Source organism: Nicrophorus vespilloides, unplaced genomic scaffold (assembly GCF_001412225.1).
Source record: "Nicrophorus vespilloides isolate i.1.1-1 unplaced genomic scaffold, Nicve_v1.0, whole genome shotgun sequence".
NCBI lineage: Eukaryota > Metazoa > Arthropoda > Insecta > Coleoptera > Silphidae > Nicrophorus > Nicrophorus vespilloides.
The window spans coordinates 44,448-64,794 of NW_017097073.1; the positions used below are offsets into that span (position 1 = coordinate 44,448).

The following is a 20,347-nucleotide window of genomic DNA, read 5'->3' on the forward strand; positions in this document are numbered from 1 at the left end:
TTATGTAGTTGTCAATATTTACTACTTAAAATTTAATATAACGTAAAACCCCACATTGTCAATGATCTAATCAAGAGGTATAAACAAATTATTGTTTTTTTTAAATTGATGAAACTTGTTATTAAAATATTTTCACCAATAGTTGTACGTTTCATACGTTGTTGGAAAACCCCAATTTCGAAAGTGTAATTAATACATATAATCATATCTAATTGGCTTTTATCGACAAAAATAATAGTTAATCTATTTATTTATAATTCAAAATTATTATTTTTCATTATAACATAAAAACAATGTTATTCATATAAATATACGCCGTTTGGTCATAAGTGTGGCCAATAAATATGTTAAATATATCAAATTTGGATGTCTTTATGGCTCTAAATGTAAAAATAATAATGTTTATAACACCAGTAATACATAAATAAATAAAAATAAATACGTATTTAGGAATCAAATTATAACCAAAAAACTATGCAAACACTACTGATGTTAGGTCTATCCGCTATCTAAATTAATTTAAAAAATAGTTAATGATCAAGAAACGTATGGTAAAGAAAAACTTTTATATAACCGAAGTTGAAGAATATTTTATATAATATGTTAATGCAGTATCTTTTGATGTTGTCTGAAACATATGAAAAACACATTAAAAATGCTATAAATATTATTATATTCAGTGGCGAATAAAGATTACTTGGGATCGCATAATTAGTATATTTTTGTTTATATTAAATAGAGAAGTAGTTATTTCATTTTTGATAAATAAACAATTCTATAATTATACAATTGAACAAACATCTTCAGATTTTTTTTGCATAAGCTTGAATGATCATAGTTTATTAATAGGATATTTCAAAACTAAAGAACATTTGTAATTGAGTAAGTTCTCGTTTTTCAAAGACCTTGGATATAATTATCCATACCAACAGATATTCATTTACTCAATATACATATTATGTAGGAGAAATGTTTACTGTTCAATTACTTTTATACAACCTGAAATAAGCTTAATCTTTTGTAGTATCAAGACTGTTAACACAACTAACATAAATCACAATTGCCTAAACGTTTCATTTTTAAAGACCTTGGATATGATTACATTAATTCGTATATGTGTTGCAAGTTATAATATCGACTATTATTAGTTTTAGTCCAATTAATAAGTACCGTTCATTTATCATATCGTTTTAATTACTCATTGAATGAAGTAGTTTGATAAAAAGTGTTATGTTATGCTCTACAAGTTCATTATGACTTTATGCAATGTGTGCATTAGGATGATTGTAAATAAAGTAATTTAGTTAGTTGTAAAAGCGAAATGAGACCGCAATAAATGAATGCGGTCTTTTGTTTATTTTCGAGATAAAAAATTGGCGTGGTTCGGCGTCGAAAATAACCAGTATTTGTAAATAGATGCAGATCCATCGGATTTCGTTATATAACTGTAATTTACGTAGAAAAACAATAAACCTATGCAGAACAGTAAATTGCAAACGCAATTATTAGCGTTGTGATTAATTACGATGCACACATGATACGTGCGAGCACCTATAATTGTTCAACGTGGGGAATCTACTTGGAGCAGTGCCCAGCAAAATTCCTCTACTGTTTTGGCCAAAGAAAATGCTCGTTGAAAAACAACCTAGGTCGAAGCTTCGAATCTATTGTCACATGCAGCAACTATTTCAAGGTAAGTCCTACGATTTGGGTTCGCAGCGAACGCTCCTCGCTCCCACACAGTAGAGGCCCGACGCTTCCGTCGGATCAATATACATATATATGTACGCACATATATATATAGTTGGAAGCGCGACGCGAATCTTTCAGTAGGTTTCCGCGTGGTCGCGTAGCCTCGCATCTATCTCGTTTTCATTTCTGTTTATGTAGTCGATGAGAGAGAGCGTGTGTGTGTTCTGTGGTTCCTCATCCTGGTAAATGGAAAAACCAAATCCACAGGTAAAAATCATTACTACACGTGCGCACTGCAACCGCCTCTTTCGCTGATCATCATCAACATCTAATATCATCTACGAATTGTTACGTCTTCGTTGCAATTAAGAGTAGTCTAGGAAAGAAGGAACCTATTTAGGTCAAGCCTGTGCGCCCTTTTCACACGGATGCCCTTACATCGTCCTCTCCGACTACTTCCAACGCCACTCGGAATTGAAAATAATAAATTAAAGTGCGGAAATGAAAATAGCAAGTACTTCTATTTTTTAATTTTTCAAGCATCGTTTTCCGAGACCACTTTTCTTTCCTACTCACATACTTCAAAGATATTTAAACTGCTAAGAAAAACACAACATTTATCGATTAGCGTAACGCAACAGTCTTTTTATTCATTGACATTGAAATACAAAATATAGCATCAATGTAATAGTTAGCTCAACTTTGTGTGTCCCTCATATTGTTTTTTAGCAACGAACCTTGAAACAATTGTAATTAGTATATCTTTTTTATACACATGTTTGAATTTGTAATTCTTTTCTAATTAATTGTGGTTCAAACATTTCCAATATTTTAGAACAAAAACAACATAAATTAAATAAATAATAATAATATAGAATAAAACAGAGGTTCCCAAACTTTTTCGGTGTGCAGAATTTTCAAAAAATTCTCAGGCTGAACTATCAGGTTATCCTTCTTTCCGACATGGAACGCATTATTCCCATATATACATTAGTTTATATGGGAAAAACTGTACGAGCACTATAGAAACGAGGTTCCACTTTATATACTTATCCTTAAATTATGATTCTTTAGATCATCGTTTCTCAATCTTGTTACAAAAATTATCAACTAACTGAATGATTTTTATAGCTGAATAAGTATATTTATAAATGTAATCGAAAAATATAAGAAAATTATTTGTCATTAAAATAATAATAAACATTAAGATAACATCTAAAAAATATAAAGTATAAATAATTGTATTTATTTAGAACTAATAAACACTGAATTTTATTACTTTTGAAATAATTCATAACTATATTAAAATAATTAGATATTAAAAGTTATTACAATAATACTTAAAAATGAAGAACAACTATGGACATTTTCAATATTAATAGAATAATGAACAATTAAACGTGTTCAAGTATTCTGCATTTCAAATAGACCCAAACGTAATTAATATTTCCAATTCCATTAAAAAAAAAGTAATTTAAAATTTATCATGGGATGAAAAAAGCACAATTTGTGACCTATTGCCCTTGTTAAATGTATTGATCGCTATTCAGCAACTGTCTTCATTTATATTTGATTTTTACGTTTCATTTAATAAATATACGCATTAAATAATTTATTAAGTAATTAGTAAACACTTTTCCATTTCTTGTTTATCCTAGTTATGAAATACTTTAGATTGCTTTTCTTAATTTACATTAATAGCATTTCAATCGAAAATTTCCGCTGATATTGAAAACAAAATATTGCAATACTAACTAATTGAAGTACACTGACTACATAGCTTGTATTATACAATTTTAATACACAAATAAAAAACATTTGATTAAAACCACATACAATGACGTGAACTTATGTTGTATCGCGGTTAATAACTTTGTATAAATAAGGCTTATTTTTTCTATGTTTTAACGTATTATATTGTTCTTAGAATAAATTCTTTTCTATCCTATACTATATGTTATATTTTTTTGAACGTCTAGGAAATATCTAATAACTTGATTAATAGTATTAACTATTATATTAACATTTCTCAATTTACGCAAAATAAATTGATTCAGTATTAAGTCGTCATTATATACAATAGAACTTCTATATAACTTTATTCTTCGGTTTGAATATTTCAATAATAGCATCTAATATATCGCGTCTATCTCTACTTAATTCTACTATTACCTTAATATTCCATATTTATTGGAATGTAAAGGATTGAGTAAGTTCGTTCTTTTAATTGTTTCAAATATGAATAAGTAAAAATTACAGTTACATTAATTAATAGTTTTCTTAAACAATTATTCTATATACAAAACGCATGCACAGGTAAAAATATTTAATTTGTATTACCTTGAATGTGTGGAATGTAGATTCCATTATTTTTGTTTTATAACTCGTCGGATATTATCACCTAGATTGAATCAAATAATACGATGGATTATTCGAATTCCATTAATCTTGCCTTGCAAAATGGAACGAAAAGTTCATAGGAAATAATCCAAATTGTTTATAATTTAGTGTTTCAACGAATGATGCTTTTTATATATTTTTTACGCAATAGATGATAAAATTAATCTTACTATTTGTAGTTGAGCTTAGATGTTATCATATCCGCCAAATCCATAGGTAAAACAAACATGTGCAAATATTATTACTTCAAACTTTAATATTTTATTAAATTATGTTTATATTTATACAGAATCGAGAATTTTTAATGTAGTGCATATTTTGTGAAATGTATACTAGCTTAATGTTTACTGAAACAGATTTTCATATTTTTAGTTTGAAGATATATGTGTTAACTTTCAATTTGTTGATGATTGCAAATAAATTACATCGACTTGTGCATAGTTATTACATAATAGTAATGTTATAAAGATAAATATTATTTCAAGTATTAAGAGTCCATGTGAACCAATAGTCTATGTTTTCCCAAAGATTTCTATCACTTTGTTAAAAAAATGGAATAACAAGTCTTAAAACTGCAACAATCTCAAAATACTTAATGCAGATGAAAGTAATATAAGAACAACTAATAAAATTTCAAAATAAAAACTATATACTGAGCATATATTTAGATTATGAAATTTGCAAACACGAAATTGTGCAAATTATGCAGCGTGATATTGGATGTTCCGTGCGTGCGTTCAAACTCCAACCGCGTTTTTATTTGGATATTCACATGTTTCTGAAATAGAATTCCACCGTACAATTGATGAATTTAATGCCAGAACCGGAATATTTCAAACCATCTGATAACCCCAGAGCCCGAATTAAATCTCCGATTAAGAAATACACAAGATTAAATCATGAACATTGCTATACGTAAAACTTAAAAAAAGTAAATCGTCATATACATTGGCGGAAATTAATTTCGTAAAAAAAAATATTTTTATCTAATAGGTATTTACTTTTGGTTTAATCAATTTTGAGTCTGATGATTCACCTCGAAACTTCGTGAATAACCAAAAAAAAAACCTATGACTTGTATTATCTGTTATTAATATGTTAAAAAATAAAGCGATTTATATATTATAATGATTATTATATAATGTGAGATATATATGTTTTTTTTTAAGAAATGAAAGTTGAATGTATGACCTACTCCAAAAGAATAATTGTTAATTCTTTGGCGCACTGTGAACTAGTTTGGAGGATTGGTTATGCAAGAGCACGTTGCACAATTATTTCAAGCAAACAAAACAGAATCAATTAATGGTGTACTAATCATAATTTGGTATATTATCTCGATGTTCCATCATCACGCACGTAATGTTCACACTAGACATACGATAATAAAAATTATACTCGACTGATTACAAGTTGGGAAATACATGCGAAACGCATCATCGATTATTGCATTTTCAATAATAAACCGGCTACATGATAATTTCAATTAGTTTCGAAATTTGTGCGTTTCAATGAAAAGTACTTCTCTACAAATTACATACTCAGTGTATAAATGTGATCGACAACGTTTTTTTTTGTTTATTTTTAGGACATTTAAGTAGCTGAAATGGCATCGAAACTGAAGAAAATAGTTATTAGTGGAGTAGCCGGAGCTGTGGGCGCCGGACTTGCAACTTATTTATTATTAAACAATGACGTCGACATCGATAGGGTGAGATATATTAACGAGATATGAAGGTGAATATTATATGACTTTATTTAGTGGAGTGTTAAAGCGCACCAAAACCAAAAGAGAAACAAACGACCGTTGCCTAAACGCGAGGAACAAATCAAATCTCTTCAGACGGAATCTTTCGACGTATTGATCATCGGTGGCGGTGCCACTGGAGCCGGTTGTGCCTTAGATGCTGTTACTAGAGGCCTTAAGACTGCACTTATAGAAGCCGATGACTTTGCAAGCGGGACTTCGAGCAGAAGTACGAAGCTTATCCACGGTGGTGTTCGCTATCTGCAAAAAGCTATCATGCAGTTGGATTATGACCAGTACAAAATGGTAAAGGAAGCATTACACGAAAGGGCTACGATGCTCCATTCCGCTCCGCATCTGGCGCATCCACTGCCAATAATGTTGCCAGTGTATCAATGGTGGCAGGTTCCTTATTACTGGTTCGGTATCAAGATGTACGATTTAGTAGCTGGTACGAAAAACATTGGAGGCTCCTATCTATTATCCAAGAAGAACGCCCTGGAGTTGTTCCCCATGCTGCGCGGAGATAAATTATGCGGTGCCATTGTGTACTACGATGGTAATAAACCATGGAAATTGAGTTTTGAATAATTTATAGAACGGGAACTCGCTTTGCAGGTCAACAGGACGATGCTAGGATGAATTTGGCCATAGCCTTAACTGCAACCAGACACGGAGCGACCGTGGTCAACCATGTAAAAGTAACAGGGTTAATCAAAGAACCGACCAATGACGGAAAAGAAATAATTTGCGGAGTGCATGTTAAAGATGAGCTGTCGCAAAAAGAGTGGAAGATACCTGCTAAATGCGTCATAAATGCTACGGGACCTTTCACAGATACTATTAGGAAAATGGATAATATCAAAATTAAAGAAATATGCGCTCCAAGTAGTGGAGTACACATAGTTCTGCCAGGTATAATTAGTATTGCTGAAAATCAAATAGATAATTATTTATTGACGCGAAATTTAGGGTATTACAGTCCAGAACAAATGGGACTTTTAGATCCATCCACCAGCGATGGAAGAGTAATTTTCTTCTTACCGTGGCAGAAGCAAACTATTGCAGGTACAACTGATCTTCCATGCCAGGTGACGCACAATCCCAAACCAACCGAAGACGAAATTATGTTTATCTTAGAAGAAGTGAAAAACTATCTCAATCCTGACGTTGAAGGTATATTTCAAACGAATTTTAATAATTATTTTTTTACAAGGTTTTCTTGTTTACAGTACGCCGTGGTGACGTATTATCAGCTTGGAGCGGAATCAGACCTTTAGTTTCTGATCCAAACAAACCGGATACACAATCTTTAGCTAGAAATCATATTGTGCATGTGAGTGATTCTAAATTAATCACTATAGCTGGAGGAAAATGGACAACGTATAGATCCATGGCTGAAGAAACTATAGACGCTGCAATTGAAGGTACATCCATCAATGAACTAATTCTTAAACATTTTTTAACGGCTAAAACTTTCAGCTTGCAGTTTGCAACCTAAATTCGAATTGAGCCAAACCGATGGCTTATTGATGGAGGGAGCTCACGGCTGGACTCCAACAATGTACATTCGTTTAGTACAAGATTTCGGTCTTGACTGCGAAGTTGCTCAACATTTAGCAAATTCTTACGGCGACAGGGCCTTTGCTGTAGCCAAATTAGCAACTATAACGGGTAATTAATAATATCTGAAAATTCGACAGAAAAACTTTAAATAAATTGATTTAAAGGTAAAAGATGGCCAATTATTGGTAACAAAGTGCATCCAGAATTTCCATACATCGATGCAGAGGTGCGATACGGAGTTCGGGAATACGCGATGACCGCAACTGATATGATTGCAAGACGTCTGCGTCTGGCGTTCCTTAATGTTCAAGCTGCTCAGGAGGCACTTCCAGATATAATCAACGTGATGGCTGAAGAACTGAATTGGTCCGAGGAGGAGAAGAAGAAGCAACACAAAGATGCCACTGAATTTTTGCAGTATGAAATGGGACAGAACGTCAACCGCGCCAGCAGAGATAAGATTCCGATCAATTTGAGCAAAGATGAGATTCAGACATACATCAAACGCTTCCAAATTATAGACACCGATCGTAAGGGATACGTCTCTATCAATGACATTCGTAGAAGTCTCAAGGTAATCGATTGTAATCTGTTTTTTTGTTTATTTGTTTATTAATACAGGAGACGCAATAATCAAGAATTTTGGAAATTATTTAGCATCTAGGCATTCGATTGAACGATAACGATGTTCACCTTCTCCTCAATGACATAGATACCACTTACAATGGCCAATTAGATTTATCAGATTATTTACAGGTAAGCAATCTCGAACGTGCATTACAGATTTTTCTTTTCTTTCCAGTTGCACGGTGAGAAAGAAGTTCCCGGTGAGGAATTACATGAAATATTAAAAGAAATTGATTCAAATATGAATGGACAAGTTGAACTTGATGAATACCTACAGGTCTGCATTGACTCTTTTAAGCATAATGCACTATATTTGTTGTGCTTGTCCCTTAATGATGATGCCACGACCTTATTAAATAAGCTTGTATTAGCTTGATATAAAAAAATGCATGGTTTCAATCGCACTTTAATATTATTAATATTAAATATTGTTTTAAACTTTGAAAGTGATGAGCTAGCATCAAAAAAAATAATTTAATAACATTTCTAAAATATTTCCTGTCTATAAATTAAGTAACTTTAATAGGCTTATTTTTGCGTTTAAAACTATGATTTTATTTGCACTTTAATTAATTATAACATTGTTTATAAAATTTGCTGAATGTATTCTAATAGTTATTTTAATTTTTGCAGATGATGTCGGCTATCAAGTCAGGTCATGTAGCATATTCGAGATTCGCAAGAATGGCTGAACTGGAGGAAGAGAAGCATGAAAAGGAAATGCTGAAGAAGAAAATTAGCGTTGAAAGGAGTGGCGGTGGTCTTTAAATTGAATTTTAATTATCTAAAGAAAATCTTTTAATTATACCCGTTGTTATTTATTGTCCAAAATGAACATTTTATCTGAAAAATAAAATATCTATGATATATTTTATTATAATTATTATTAGTTTCTTTATTTTTCTTTATGGTTAACCTTTTAATGAAAAATAGTGATGAAATCTTTTAACATTATTTCATTTTTATTTTGGGTATGTCAAGATTTACTATGACCGGTAAGTTTTTTTAATCTAATTAGAATATGCAACTCCTTATTCTTTTAATACACATCATTCCACCTCTAGATGGTGCTTGAAACAACCAAATTATAGATACTTTCCATTTAACTATGAACAATACAATATCTACAAACTCATTGTGTTTTATTTGAATTATACATGATACATTAAACCAAAGAAATGTATGCTTTATTAATAATAATCTCCATTTTACAAAGTACATACCAAAGTGATGTTGATTTAAGTGATGTTAAGATTTGGGGCCCAGGTTTGGAGCCCCAAAATTTAGTTTTACCAGCCAGATACTTCTTTTTACAGACAAATTTGTGAGTGAGTAAATTCAGTTTATTCCTAGTTTTTCAATATTGTCAATTGCAGGTCTAAATTAAATGATAACATTTCATTTAAAGTGAATGGGTTAAGTTTAGATAAGAAGAGACCATGCAGAGTTTGGTCAAATATCTTGAATAGGAAAGATGGATCTTACATTATGAGATACAAACTATACGATAGCTGCAGTTATATGGAAATAAATGTGAAATACAAGGATATACATTTAGCTAAATCTCCATACATAATAGATAATATTGTTCATCCTGAACAGTGCATTTGCCCGAAATGGAATGTTAATGAATGGTTGGATAATATGAAATGTGCAAAATTACCAAAACAAATATCAAGGGATTTAAGTCAGTTTAAAACAATTGATTTTGATAAGTTAAGAAAAAAGATAATTGATAAATATAATAAACCACAGTCCATAAGTTTATGTCATTATGTGATATTTGAAAACAAAGTATATAGAACATGTTATGGAAAGTATGTAGGTTTCAAAATGTTCATGGATAATATTTTATTATCAATGACCAGAAAGCTATTTTTGCCAAACATGGAATTCTTTGTTAATCTTGGAGATTGGCCTTTAGTGAATGATATATCTGAAAAATACCCCATTATGTCATGGTGTGGAAGCACAGATTCTTTTGATATAATTATGCCAACCTATGATATAACTGAATCTACATTGGAAAATATGGGAAGGTTCTATTTTAAAATATTTTTTTTAATAGGTTTTTCTAATTATTTTTGTTTATAGAGTTATGCTGGACATGCTTTCAGTTCAAGGTAATAACGATCGATCGTGGGATGAAAAGGAGCCAGTAGCATTTTGGAGAGGTCGTGACTCAAATGCAGCTAGACTTAAGCTTATAGAGATTGCTAAAGATAATCCTGATATGTTCAATGCTTCTCTAACAAATTTCTTTTTCTATAGAGATCAAGAAGCGAAATATGGACCCAAATCTGAACACATTTCTTTTTATAAATTCTTTGATGTAGGCATTCGAAATGTTTAGCAATAATTATTAATTAATATTTTATTTAATTTTCAGTACAAATACCAGGTTAGCATAGACGGAACAGTGGCAGCTTACAGGTTTCCCTATTTATTAGCTGGAGGATCATTGGTCCTTAAGCAAAAGTCTAAATATTATGAACATTTTTACAATGATTTAAAACCAAATGTTCATTACATTCCTGTTGAAAAAGATTTATCTGATTTATTAGATAAATTAAAGTGGGCTATGCAGAATGATGAGGAAGCTAGGATTATTGCAAATAATGCTAGACATTATTCAAATGAAAATTTATTACCTAAAGATATATATTGTTACCATGCACATCTCTTCAATGAGTATAGCAAACTTCTTGTAAGCTCAGTCAATATAATTGAAGGCATGGACATTGTTGAACAACCACCTGAAGCACAAGTATGCCAATGTGGAACAAACACATTACACAAAGATGAACTATAAATGATTTTTAAATATATGTTAAATAAAAAATACTTGTTCAAATCAATGAGCAACTTTGTCAACATTGACTAAAATTTTCTCTAATTCATGAAGGAGCTCTTTTTTCACTGAGTCTGGTACCATCCCTCTTGCATTTCCAGTGATATTGTTGATCAACTCATCAACACTAGGTATTCGATCTCCACTATCTGAGATAGCCTTCCTACAGGCCAATCTCACCTGATCTCTCCAACCACAATCAACTAATCTGGTATGTACTAATTCAGTCACCCTAAATCAAATATTGAGTTAAAAAGTAATGTAAATAATATGATTTATTACCTGTCCAAAGCATTATTTGTGTCTAGATGATATGCTATTTTATCCTCTTGTGTCATCTTCATTAGGAGTAATGTATATTAGCACTTGGCTGAACAAATTTGTTTGTGTTTGGATCAGTTTGGATGTTTTCAATTGTCAAATAAATATAACCTAAATCGAAAATATATTATCAAAAAGTACATACATGAAGTTAGCTACAAGTTATTAATGATATTCATTTATAATTTGGCTTAATTATCTGTTCATTTTTACATTTTTATGAATATAAATAATAGTAATTGCTTTATATATAGTTTTAATACAAAATTGTGATAAAAAATTTAAGGGTAGTAAAATGTCTACACCCTTAATATTTGATGGTACTAAATCCCCTAGATTCAAAATTTTATATATTTCTTTAAACCTCTTTAACTATAACTTTATTTGTTAAATTAAGTAAAATAAATTTAATGGCAGCACTGTTTGTCAAACCTCGTCATCATTTATGGTTTTTGGACCGTGTTTAATAATACAGAAACCAAAGTTCCAAAGTCCAACTTTTTTATACTACAATCTAAAAAATAGGTTTGCATTGGATCATTGCGAGGAATTGGGATTGGAAGGTCGGCATATCAAGTTGGGGTGGAAAAGTAAAAGCAACATATTTTAGAGATGTCCTCCTTAAGGCTATTTGGGGCTCTAAACAGAGTCTGCCAGAATAATATAAAATTAACTCATCATACAGGTATTTACAATTATTTTTCTTATTTGTCATGTAAGACTAATAACAAAATTGTACTTTGCACTTGATCCTTTTTTTGTTTGTTAAAAGTACTATTAATTCTTGTATAACTGATTATTAATATTATTATTAATATGTAATATGTTTATCCAATCAGAACTCATTTTTTTTACTGTCTAAAGTACAGTTTCTAATATAGATAAAAAATTATTTACATTTATTATTAGAAAAAATAATGTTTCTAACAAACTGTAATGTAAGCTATTAAAATTGTTGAAATAATCAAATTATTCAAAACATGATTGAAGTTCAAATAAACAAACAAAAAAATCTCCAATTAATTATATAGTATTTGCATTTAGCTAACCAATAACAGTTACTCTGCATTTATTTTTAGATCCTGAAACTCCTTTATATATTCCTTTAAACATTTTTCCTATCTATCAACAAACCTTGTGGCTGTGGTATTTATTGCAATATAAAAAATATCAGAGATATTAACTTACAGTTTTATTTTATAGGACAATTACGTATGATGGCTACACAAAAAAATAAGCACACATCATTAAAAATTGTTGATAATGTGGGCGTTATAGTTCTGGATTCACCTAATTCAAAGGTATTAAAAGTACATCATATATATTTATATTTAATATCATAACATTTTCTTAGGTCAACTCTTTAGGACATGAAGTATCAGCTGAATTCTCTTCATTGATTCGTGAAGTAGAGACAAATCCGCAGATCCAAGCTGCAGTGATCATATCTGCAAAGCCAGGATGTTTCATTGCTGGTGCAGATATTGGCATGCTGGAAACATTCAAAACAGCAGAAGATGGTACCAAAATGTCTCGCGAGGGCCAACTTATGTTGGATGCCGTTGAGGCTAGTAAGAAACCAATTGTTGCTGCCATCCAGGGATCCTGTTTAGGTGGAGGTTTAGAAGTCGCTTTGGCTTGTCACTACAGAATTGCAGTTAAGGATAAGAAAACTGGATTAGGATTACCTGAAGTTATGCTTGGATTATTGCCTGGTGCTGGAGGCACCCAAAGATTGAGAAAACTGACTGCATTGCCAAATTGCTTAGATATGAAGCTGACTGGTAAAACTATTAAAGCTGATAGAGCTAAGAAAATGGGTATTGTGGATATGGTTGTTGAGCCTTTGGGACCTGGATTAGATATTCCAGAAAATAACACTATGAAGTACCTTGAAACTGTATCTATTGGCATTGCTAGAGATATTGCCAGTGGAAAGATCAAGATTAATAGGGAAAATAAGAGTATGACTGATAAGATTTTAAATTTTGCTCTCCAATATGACTTTGTCAAAGACAAAATCTTTGGAAAGGCTAAAGAACAAGTTATGAAAATGACTGGTGGTTTATATCCTGCTCCATTAAGGGTATGCTATTCATTATAAGAATAAAATTAAATCTAATTCTCACATACTTGTAGATTTTGGAAGTCGTTCGTACAGGTGTCGATAAAGGTATGAAGGCAGGTTTGGAAGCTGAAGCCAAGGCGTTTGGTGATTTAGCTATGACCCCTCAATCGAAAGGTCTAATTGGATTATTCAGAGGTCAAACTGAATGCAAGAAAAACAGATTTGGAACTCCAGAAACAAAAGTAAATACTGTAGCAGTACTTGGCGCAGGTCTCATGGGAGCTGGTATTGCTCAAGTCACCCTCGATAAAGGCTATAACGTTATCCTCAAGGACACTAATCAAAATGGTTTATTCAGAGGTGTAGGTCAAATTCAAAATGGCTTAAATGGAGCCGTTAAAAGGAAACGCATGAGCTCGTATGAATTATTATAAATATGTTGTGTTTTAATTGTAATTCTGTGAATCTTCTAGCTTGCAAAGAGATAAATATTTGGCTGATTTGGATGCGACCTTAGATTACAACAAATTCAAGAATGCAGATATGGTCATTGAAGCTGTTTTCGAAGATATTAACATCAAACATAAAGTTATCAAGGAAGTCGAAGCTGTCGTTAAACCCCATTGTATTTTCGCTACAAACACGAGTGCCATTCCGATTACGAAGATTGCTGCCGCTTCAAGCAGACCAGAAAAAGTTGTTGGTAAGAATAATGTAATTAATTTGTTAAGAAAATATGTCATTTAAAAATGTATTTAGGCATGCATTATTTCTCCCCCGTCGATAAAATGCAACTTTTGGAAATCATCACGACTCCGAAAACTAGCAAAGATACCGCCGCAGCCGCTGTTCAAGTAGGTTTGAAGCAAGGCAAAGTTGTCATCACTGTCGGTGATGGTCCCGGATTCTACACTACTCGCATTTTGTCATTCATGTTGAGCGAGGCTATTCGCCTGTTGCAAGAAGGAGTTTTACCGAAGGAATTGGACAAATGTTCCAAAGCTTTTGGTTTCCCAGTAGGAGCAGCTACATTGGCTGATGAGGTTGGCTTGGATGTTGGCTCACATATTGCTGCTGATTTAAACAAAGTAATATATTATTTTTGTTATATCATTCATTGGTTTAAATATAATCGATCCTTTTAGGTATTTGGTGATCGTATCGCTGGTGGAGATTTCGGTGTAATGAGGGATATTGTTCAAGCTGGTTTCTTGGGCAGGAAGTCCGGAAAGGGTATCTTCATGTATGAAAAGAAGGGTAAGGGTCGTGAAGAGAATCCAGAAGCTATGGACATTTTGAAGAAATATTCCCTGGAACCTCGTGGTCCATTTACCGATGAAGATAAGCAATTGCGTATGGTATCTAGATTCGTCAATGAAGCAGTTTTATGTTTGGAAGAAGGAATTTTGGCCAATCCTTTAGAAGGAGACGTTGGTGCTGTGTTTGGTTTAGGATTCCCACCATTCACTGGTGGCCCATTCCGTTGGGTCGACCAGTACGGTGCCAGCAAATTGGTTTCTAAAATGACTGAATACCAGAACGCCTATGGCATTGCCTTCAAGCCATGCGACACTCTTTTGAAAATGGCTAAAGACCCAAGCATCAAATTCTACCCCAACTAAGTTCATTACATATGTAGTTAAGTCAAACTTGATGTAACACCAAGTGCCTTTTTATAAAATAGTTTTATATACTATTGTTTTTTTTATACATAAGTCTTTTAATGTTTCTTTTTGTGTAAATAAATGAAATCTTTGATTTTTAAATAATTTTTAATACTTAAAATAGCATGCCACAAAATATACATATAGATTAAAATCATTATCCTATTCCTCATTCTTATAAGTTACCATTGTTTCCAATTTATGAATTTGCGTATTAAAAGTCCTCATTTTAACACATTGAGCATTCTTTATGTGAGCAGGTTCTGTGTCTGCCCATTCAGTTGGTAATTTAACATTATCATTGGTATAGATTTGAATATCAAAACTACACAAACAGTCCAGCAATGGTAGATAAGCCACAGATGATGCAATCTGTTTCAAAACATCGCGAATTTCATTCTTGATTTGCTTTAAAGGTTTCTCAGATGTTTGAGCACCATCAGTAGTATCTCCCTCATATTCTACATTAAAATCCCATCTCTCCATCACATCCAAAGTTCTTACATTGGAAATGACCAATGCTATTTTCTTAACAGCACGATCAACCAACCAACCTAAATTAATAATTATTTATTAATAAAGTAAAGTATACATGAATCATAACATACTAACCATTTAATTGATCTAAAGTGACTTTTAAGAACTCTTTTATTTTTGAATCCTGAGACATCAGTATTGTCAAACCATAGTTTTCCACTGGTTTAAAGTCTTCTGGTGGGTAGATACCACGTTGGAATAGAATCGAATTAATGCCAAAATCTAATAAGAATGTTCAAATAAGAATCATAACCACAATATGTAAGACTGCCATTTTTACTCTTACCAAGATATTCACAGACAATATCAGCAGATCCTTTCAGAGTAATTGCTGATTTATTCTTTACCGATACACCCGCCATTATTTCCAAGGGAACAAGTAAACAATCACAAAGGAAAGTTCAAAATTTACAATACTACAATTAACGGCTTTCCGGCTTTTTTGAATCAACGCAAAACAAAAATACAAAAAAAAAACTTGTATAGTAGTAGTACCAACCTATGTTACCAACTACCTAAAGTCTCTAAAATCATCTGCATTTAGTAACCTTCCAGTAAAATCGATACAGCGAAAATTCCAGAATTTTTCCCGAATGAATATGGAAATTCTGTTCTAGAATAAATGACAATGACTTCCATAAATTGATGAAATAAACAGCACATATTATAAATGAGAAAATCTCATAGATTTAATGAAATTATTAATTAAAGATAGTAAATAATTATATATTTTTAGAATTTTCACGAAAATGCAGTATTTAAATAATATATTTATAAGTATAATATTAGTAGGTTTTAAATAGTTACCACAAATATGATACATCAATTAGGTTATTGTAAACATGATGTAAAAAACGTGTTTATTATTGCCGGAGAAATTAGTTTTCATTCGATATAATTTTAGAAATAATTGTTACAAAATACGGTTGCAGCATGACAATTATTTTATTTAAGATCAGTAGGGTAGTATGTCTTCAATTTTATTGATATTCATCGATGTTAATATTTAATAACTAATTTATACTAATGCAGAATCTCGTTATTAAATAAAATCTATGAGACGTTAGAAATAATTGAATGTAATTGATAAAATATGGGTCGTATTTACTTAAAAATACGTAATCATCATTGTGGCATCGTGGTTTAGATACTAATATGTGATAACGTTGTTAAAAATCTTGTTTATTGGCCAAAATTGTCAATAACTATATACCAAGCGACAGCTTTTTTAAATTTCGCGCGTTGTAGAACGGAAACAGTTGGCCAGCGTCCTTGTTTATTAGAATGAGAGGTTCGATCGATATGCTTCGAGAATGTTCCAGATTGTTCTAGAAGCAAGCAGGCTATAAAAGAGAGCGACCGTTGCCGAGCGAAATCAATTTCAACTGAACAAGCGAGCGGAGCTGACGCTAGTGAGAGAGGCGATTCCAGTGTGAATTTGAACAATTTTTATCAGAAAGAACTACAGAGATCACCAATAAACGTAAGTTAAAGTTATTCCCGTGCTTTGCATAATTATTTCTGGTATAAATTCGACGTTGTAAAATATTTATTTCATGCTATAATTAAAAACCGACTCGGCACATGTGCCGGCATTTTGTTTTTACGTTTTCATGAATCCAATAGGAATTTCATTCAATAGTGCAGAATGTATTTCAACTATATTTTTAAACATCTTAATTGTACCAACAATTTATTGAATGTTTGATATTGATGTTATTAGCAGAAAAAAATCTATTTTCTTGTAGAATCATTTTTTATTTTGCATTTACTTTATATTTGAATCATTATTTTCTTGACCATTTTTAATATGACTGAAGGGCGTAGTTGCTGTAATTAAAAATGCAGTTTTTTTTCATAAAATTTGTTGGTCAGTCAATTTGGAATAATATTAATATTGACAATTTAATGTTAAATCTAAGGGTATTTGATTCATTGCGATAATCACAAATGTTTGTAATTTTAATTATACCAATTATTAATAAAAATAATTAATATATATTTTTTTTGTTCAGATGCCTGAAGAAACTCAAGATGTTGAGACCTTTGCCTTCCAGGCTGAGATTGCTCAGTTGATGAGCTTGATCATCAACACCTTCTACTCCAACAAAGAAATCTTTCTTCGTGAGTTGATTTCCAACTCTTCAGATGCTTTGGACAAAATCCGTTATGAATCTCTTACCAACCCATCCAAGTTGGATGCTTGCAAAGAATTGTTCATCAAAATCATCCCGAACAAGAGCGAGGGAACTTTGACCATCATTGACACTGGTATTGGTATGACCAAGGCTGATTTGGTTAACAATCTGGGTACCATTGCCAAATCTGGAACCAAGGCCTTCATGGAAGCTCTGCAAGCTGGAGCTGATATCTCTATGATTGGTCAATTTGGTGTTGGTTTCTACTCTGCATACCTTGTAGCTGACAAAGTTACTGTAATGTCCAGGAACAATGATGATGAACAGTACATTTGGGAATCCTCTGCTGGTGGTAGCTTCACCGTTTGCGTTGATCAAGGAGAACCCTTGGGTCGCGGTACTAAGATTATTCTCCACATTAAGGAAGATCAAACTGAATTTTTGGAAGAAGAGAAGATCCGCGAAATCGTCAAGAAGCACTCTCAATTCATTGGTTACCCAATCAAGTTGCTCGTAGAGAAGGAACGTGAAAAGGAATTGAGCGATGATGAAGCTGAGGAAGACAAGAAAGAGGATGAAGCTGAAAACAAGGATGAGCCCAAGATTGAAGATGTAGGTGAAGATGAAGAGGAAGACAAGGATAAGAAGGAAAAGAAGAAGAAGACCATCAAGGAAAAATACACTGAAGATGAAGAATTGAACAAGACCAAGCCAATTTGGACTCGTAATGCTGATGACATCAGCCAAGAAGAGTATGGTGAGTTCTACAAATCTCTCACCAACGACTGGGAAGATCATTTAGCTGTAAAGCACTTCAGCGTTGAGGGCCAACTTGAATTCCGTGCCCTCCTCTTCGTACCAAAACGCGTACCATTCGATCTTTTCGAAAACAAGAAGCGCAAGAACAACATCAAATTGTACGTACGTCGTGTGTTCATCATGGATAACTGCGAAGAACTCATCCCAGAATACCTTAACTTCATGAAGGGTGTTGTTGACAGCGAGGATCTTCCATTGAACATTTCCCGTGAAATGTTGCAACAAAACAAAATCCTTAAGGTAATCAGGAAGAATCTGGTTAAGAAATGCATGGAACTCTTTGATGAACTTGCTGAAGATAAGGAAGGATACAAGAAGTTCTATGAACAATTCTCCAAGAACATGAAATTGGGTATCCATGAAGACTCCCAAAACAGAGCAAAGATCGCTGAATTACTCCGTTACCACACTTCTGCCAGTGGTGATGAAGCATGCTCCCTCAAGGAGTATGTGAGCCGCATGAAGGCCAACCAAAAGCACATTTATTACATCACTGGTGAGAGCAAGGAACAAGTTTCGAACTCTTCCTTTGTTGAATGCGTTAAGAAACGTGGATTCGAAGTCGTTTACATGACTGAGCCAATTGATGAATATGTTGTGCAACAAATGAAAGAATATGATGGAAAGCAATTGGTTTCTGTAACCAAGGAAGGACTTGAACTCCCAGAGGATGAGGATGAGAAGAAGAAGCGCGAAGAAGATAAGGAGAAATTCGAAGGTCTTTGCAAGGTCATGAAGACTATTTTGGACAACAAGGTTGAAAAGGTTGTTGTCTCCAACCGTCTCGTCGAATCTCCATGCTGCATTGTTACTTCTCAATATGGCTGGACCGCCAACATGGAGCGTATCATGAAGGCTCAAGCTCTCCGTGACACTTCCACCATGGGATACATGGCTGCCAAGAAGCATTTGGAGATCAACCCAGATCACGCCATCATGGATAACCTCCGTGAAAAGGTTCAGGCTGATAAGAACGACAAGTCCGTCAAGGATTTGGTTATGCTTCTTTTCGAGACCTCTTTGTTGAGCTCTGGATTCACCCTGGATGAACCACAAGTCCATGCTTCCAGGATCTACAGAATGATCAAGCTTGGTCTTAGCATTGATGAAGAAGATATGGTTACTGAAGATTTGCCAGCTGGCGACGCCCCAGTCATTGAAGAAACCGAAGATTCTTCCCGCATGGAGGAAGTAGATTAAATTAAATCTCTTTCATTAATCAACCAATTTTCTAACCATGTTTTCCTCTTAGGACATGTGTTCTAATATGTTCTCATTCCCTTATACGCTTTTTATTTTTTCATTTTGTACATAATTTATAATCTTATTTTGATACAAGTATTATTTAGCCATGGTTATCTTACACATTACAAACCATAGATAGCGAAGTGTGGTCTATGTTTCAAAACAAGTTAACATATAAAATGAGAAATAATGTGTGAAAAACTCTGTACTGATTTTGTTTCCAAATAAATTCAAATAGAAATAATTTTTTACTTATTTCATTTTTGCAACCCTTACAATTAAAATCGAAATGTGCAAATATTTATTTAATTTAGGTATTCCACTTTCCTATTAAGAAACTAATTTAAACTTCAATTGCAATGTTTTTCATATTTAAGTAATACTTCACAAACTAATCATTTGAGAATTGCATTAGGCCTTGATTGATTTATATTCTAACCATGATAAAACCTTGAAGAAAACATTGAACGTTCGTATATGAACTTAATATGAGTAATACATTTTATATCCATAAAAGATCGTAAGTCCATTAATTTATTGTAAAGACAAAATATGTGCAAATTATAAATAATAATTTAAATAGTATATATTCATTATATTTTTGTTAATAACTTCTCATGGTCGATAATCCGGAGATTTGCTTAGGGCGTGGTAATATTTTTCTGCAACGTA

General features: G+C 32.4%; 6 protein-coding genes across 9 annotated transcripts; 4 read left to right on the forward strand and 2 right to left on the reverse strand.

Annotated features, from left to right (window-relative positions):
* Positions 1-1,464: 1,464 nt before the first annotated feature.
* On the forward strand, positions 1,465-8,855 carry LOC108558828 (glycerol-3-phosphate dehydrogenase, mitochondrial). Of its 4 annotated transcripts, XM_017915857.1 has the most exons (11): positions 1,751-1,959; positions 5,681-5,803; positions 5,855-6,398; positions 6,458-6,754; positions 6,812-7,015; positions 7,072-7,266; positions 7,322-7,513; positions 7,570-7,979; positions 8,063-8,161; positions 8,208-8,309; positions 8,666-8,855. In XM_017915857.1, exons 2-11 carry the CDS (start codon positions 5,699-5,701, stop codon positions 8,798-8,800), a joined length of 2,283 nt encoding a protein of 760 aa, XP_017771346.1. In that variant the 5' UTR covers positions 1,751-1,959; positions 5,681-5,698; the 3' UTR covers positions 8,801-8,855. The 4 variants fall into 4 exon arrangements, with proteins under 4 accessions (XP_017771344.1, XP_017771346.1, XP_017771345.1 ...); XM_017915855.1 differs by lacking the exons at positions 1,751-1,959; positions 8,063-8,161 and adding an exon at positions 1,465-1,693; XM_017915856.1 differs by lacking the exon at positions 8,208-8,309.
* A 282-nt stretch (positions 8,856-9,137) lies between these two features.
* Positions 9,138-10,912, forward strand: LOC108558829 (KDEL motif-containing protein 1-like). The gene is made up of 4 exons (XM_017915859.1): positions 9,138-9,356; positions 9,409-10,071; positions 10,127-10,364; positions 10,422-10,912. The coding sequence occupies exons 1-4, from the start codon at positions 9,211-9,213 to the stop codon at positions 10,842-10,844; spliced, it is 1,470 nt and encodes a 489-aa protein (XP_017771348.1). The 5' UTR covers positions 9,138-9,210; the 3' UTR covers positions 10,845-10,912.
* On the reverse strand, positions 10,868-11,322 carry LOC108558830 (transcription and mRNA export factor SUS1-like). The gene is made up of 2 exons (XM_017915860.1): positions 11,166-11,322; positions 10,868-11,115 (listed from the first exon to the last, which is right to left on the reverse strand). The coding sequence occupies exons 1-2, from the start codon at positions 11,225-11,227 to the stop codon at positions 10,887-10,889; spliced, it is 291 nt and encodes a 96-aa protein (XP_017771349.1). The 5' UTR covers positions 11,228-11,322; the 3' UTR covers positions 10,868-10,886.
* A 332-nt stretch (positions 11,323-11,654) lies between these two features.
* Positions 11,655-14,971, forward strand: LOC108558831 (trifunctional enzyme subunit alpha, mitochondrial). Its single transcript, XM_017915861.1, has 7 exons — positions 11,655-11,889; positions 12,408-12,505; positions 12,559-13,290; positions 13,344-13,690; positions 13,746-13,975; positions 14,032-14,360; positions 14,418-14,971. The coding sequence occupies exons 1-7, from the start codon at positions 11,817-11,819 to the stop codon at positions 14,892-14,894; spliced, it is 2,286 nt and encodes a 761-aa protein (XP_017771350.1). The 5' UTR covers positions 11,655-11,816; the 3' UTR covers positions 14,895-14,971.
* A 93-nt stretch (positions 14,972-15,064) lies between these two features.
* LOC108558832 (mitotic spindle assembly checkpoint protein MAD2A) lies at positions 15,065-15,930 on the reverse strand. Its single transcript, XM_017915862.1, has 3 exons — positions 15,760-15,930; positions 15,549-15,695; positions 15,065-15,490 (listed from the first exon to the last, which is right to left on the reverse strand). The coding sequence occupies exons 1-3, from the start codon at positions 15,833-15,835 to the stop codon at positions 15,099-15,101; spliced, it is 615 nt and encodes a 204-aa protein (XP_017771351.1). The 5' UTR covers positions 15,836-15,930; the 3' UTR covers positions 15,065-15,098.
* Positions 15,931-16,826: 896 nt separating this feature from the next.
* Positions 16,827-19,919, forward strand: LOC108558833 (heat shock protein 83). Its single transcript, XM_017915863.1, has 2 exons — positions 16,827-16,956; positions 17,489-19,919. The coding sequence occupies exon 2, from the start codon at positions 17,489-17,491 to the stop codon at positions 19,628-19,630; it is 2,142 nt and encodes a 713-aa protein (XP_017771352.1). The 5' UTR covers positions 16,827-16,956; the 3' UTR covers positions 19,631-19,919.
* The last annotated feature ends 428 nt before the right edge of the window (positions 19,920-20,347 follow it).

Bases quoted from the DNA above. Each gene is read 5' to 3' on its own strand.
- LOC108558828 (XM_017915857.1), top strand. From the start codon at position 5,699: ATGGCATCGAAACTGAAGAAAATAGTTATTAGTGGAGTAGCCGGAGCT. The intron at 7,016-7,071 runs GTATATTTCAAA...TCTTGTTTACAG, and splicing joins TCTCAATCCTGACGTTGAAG to TACGCCGTGGTGACGTATTA. The intron at 7,980-8,062 runs GTAATCGATTGT...GAAATTATTTAG, and splicing joins ACATTCGTAGAAGTCTCAAG to CATCTAGGCATTCGATTGAA.
- LOC108558833 (XM_017915863.1), top strand. From the start codon at position 17,489: ATGCCTGAAGAAACTCAAGATGTTGAGACCTTTGCCTTCCAGGCTGAG.
- LOC108558832 (XM_017915862.1), bottom strand. From the start codon at position 15,835: ATGGCGGGTGTATCGGTAAAGAATAAATCAGCAATTACTCTGAAAGGA. The intron at 15,696-15,759 runs GTAAGAGTAAAA...CATTCTTATTAG, and splicing joins TATTGTCTGTGAATATCTTG to ATTTTGGCATTAATTCGATT. The intron at 15,491-15,548 runs GTTAGTATGTTA...TTATTAATTTAG, and splicing joins CACTTTAGATCAATTAAATG to GTTGGTTGGTTGATCGTGCT.
- LOC108558829 (XM_017915859.1), top strand. From the start codon at position 9,211: ATGTATGCTTTATTAATAATAATCTCCATTTTACAAAGTACATACCAA. The intron at 10,072-10,126 runs GTTCTATTTTAA...TTTTGTTTATAG, and splicing joins ACATTGGAAAATATGGGAAG to AGTTATGCTGGACATGCTTT. The intron at 10,365-10,421 runs GTAGGCATTCGA...TTTAATTTTCAG, and splicing joins CTTTTTATAAATTCTTTGAT to TACAAATACCAGGTTAGCAT.
- LOC108558831 (XM_017915861.1), top strand. From the start codon at position 11,817: ATGTCCTCCTTAAGGCTATTTGGGGCTCTAAACAGAGTCTGCCAGAAT. The intron at 12,506-12,558 runs GTATTAAAAGTA...ACATTTTCTTAG, and splicing joins TGGATTCACCTAATTCAAAG to GTCAACTCTTTAGGACATGA. The intron at 13,691-13,745 runs GTATGAATTATT...TGAATCTTCTAG, and splicing joins AAAAGGAAACGCATGAGCTC to CTTGCAAAGAGATAAATATT.
- LOC108558830 (XM_017915860.1), bottom strand. From the start codon at position 11,227: ATGAAGATGACACAAGAGGATAAAATAGCATATCATCTAGACACAAAT. The intron at 11,116-11,165 runs GTAATAAATCAT...TATTTGATTTAG, and splicing joins ACAAATAATGCTTTGGACAG to GGTGACTGAATTAGTACATA.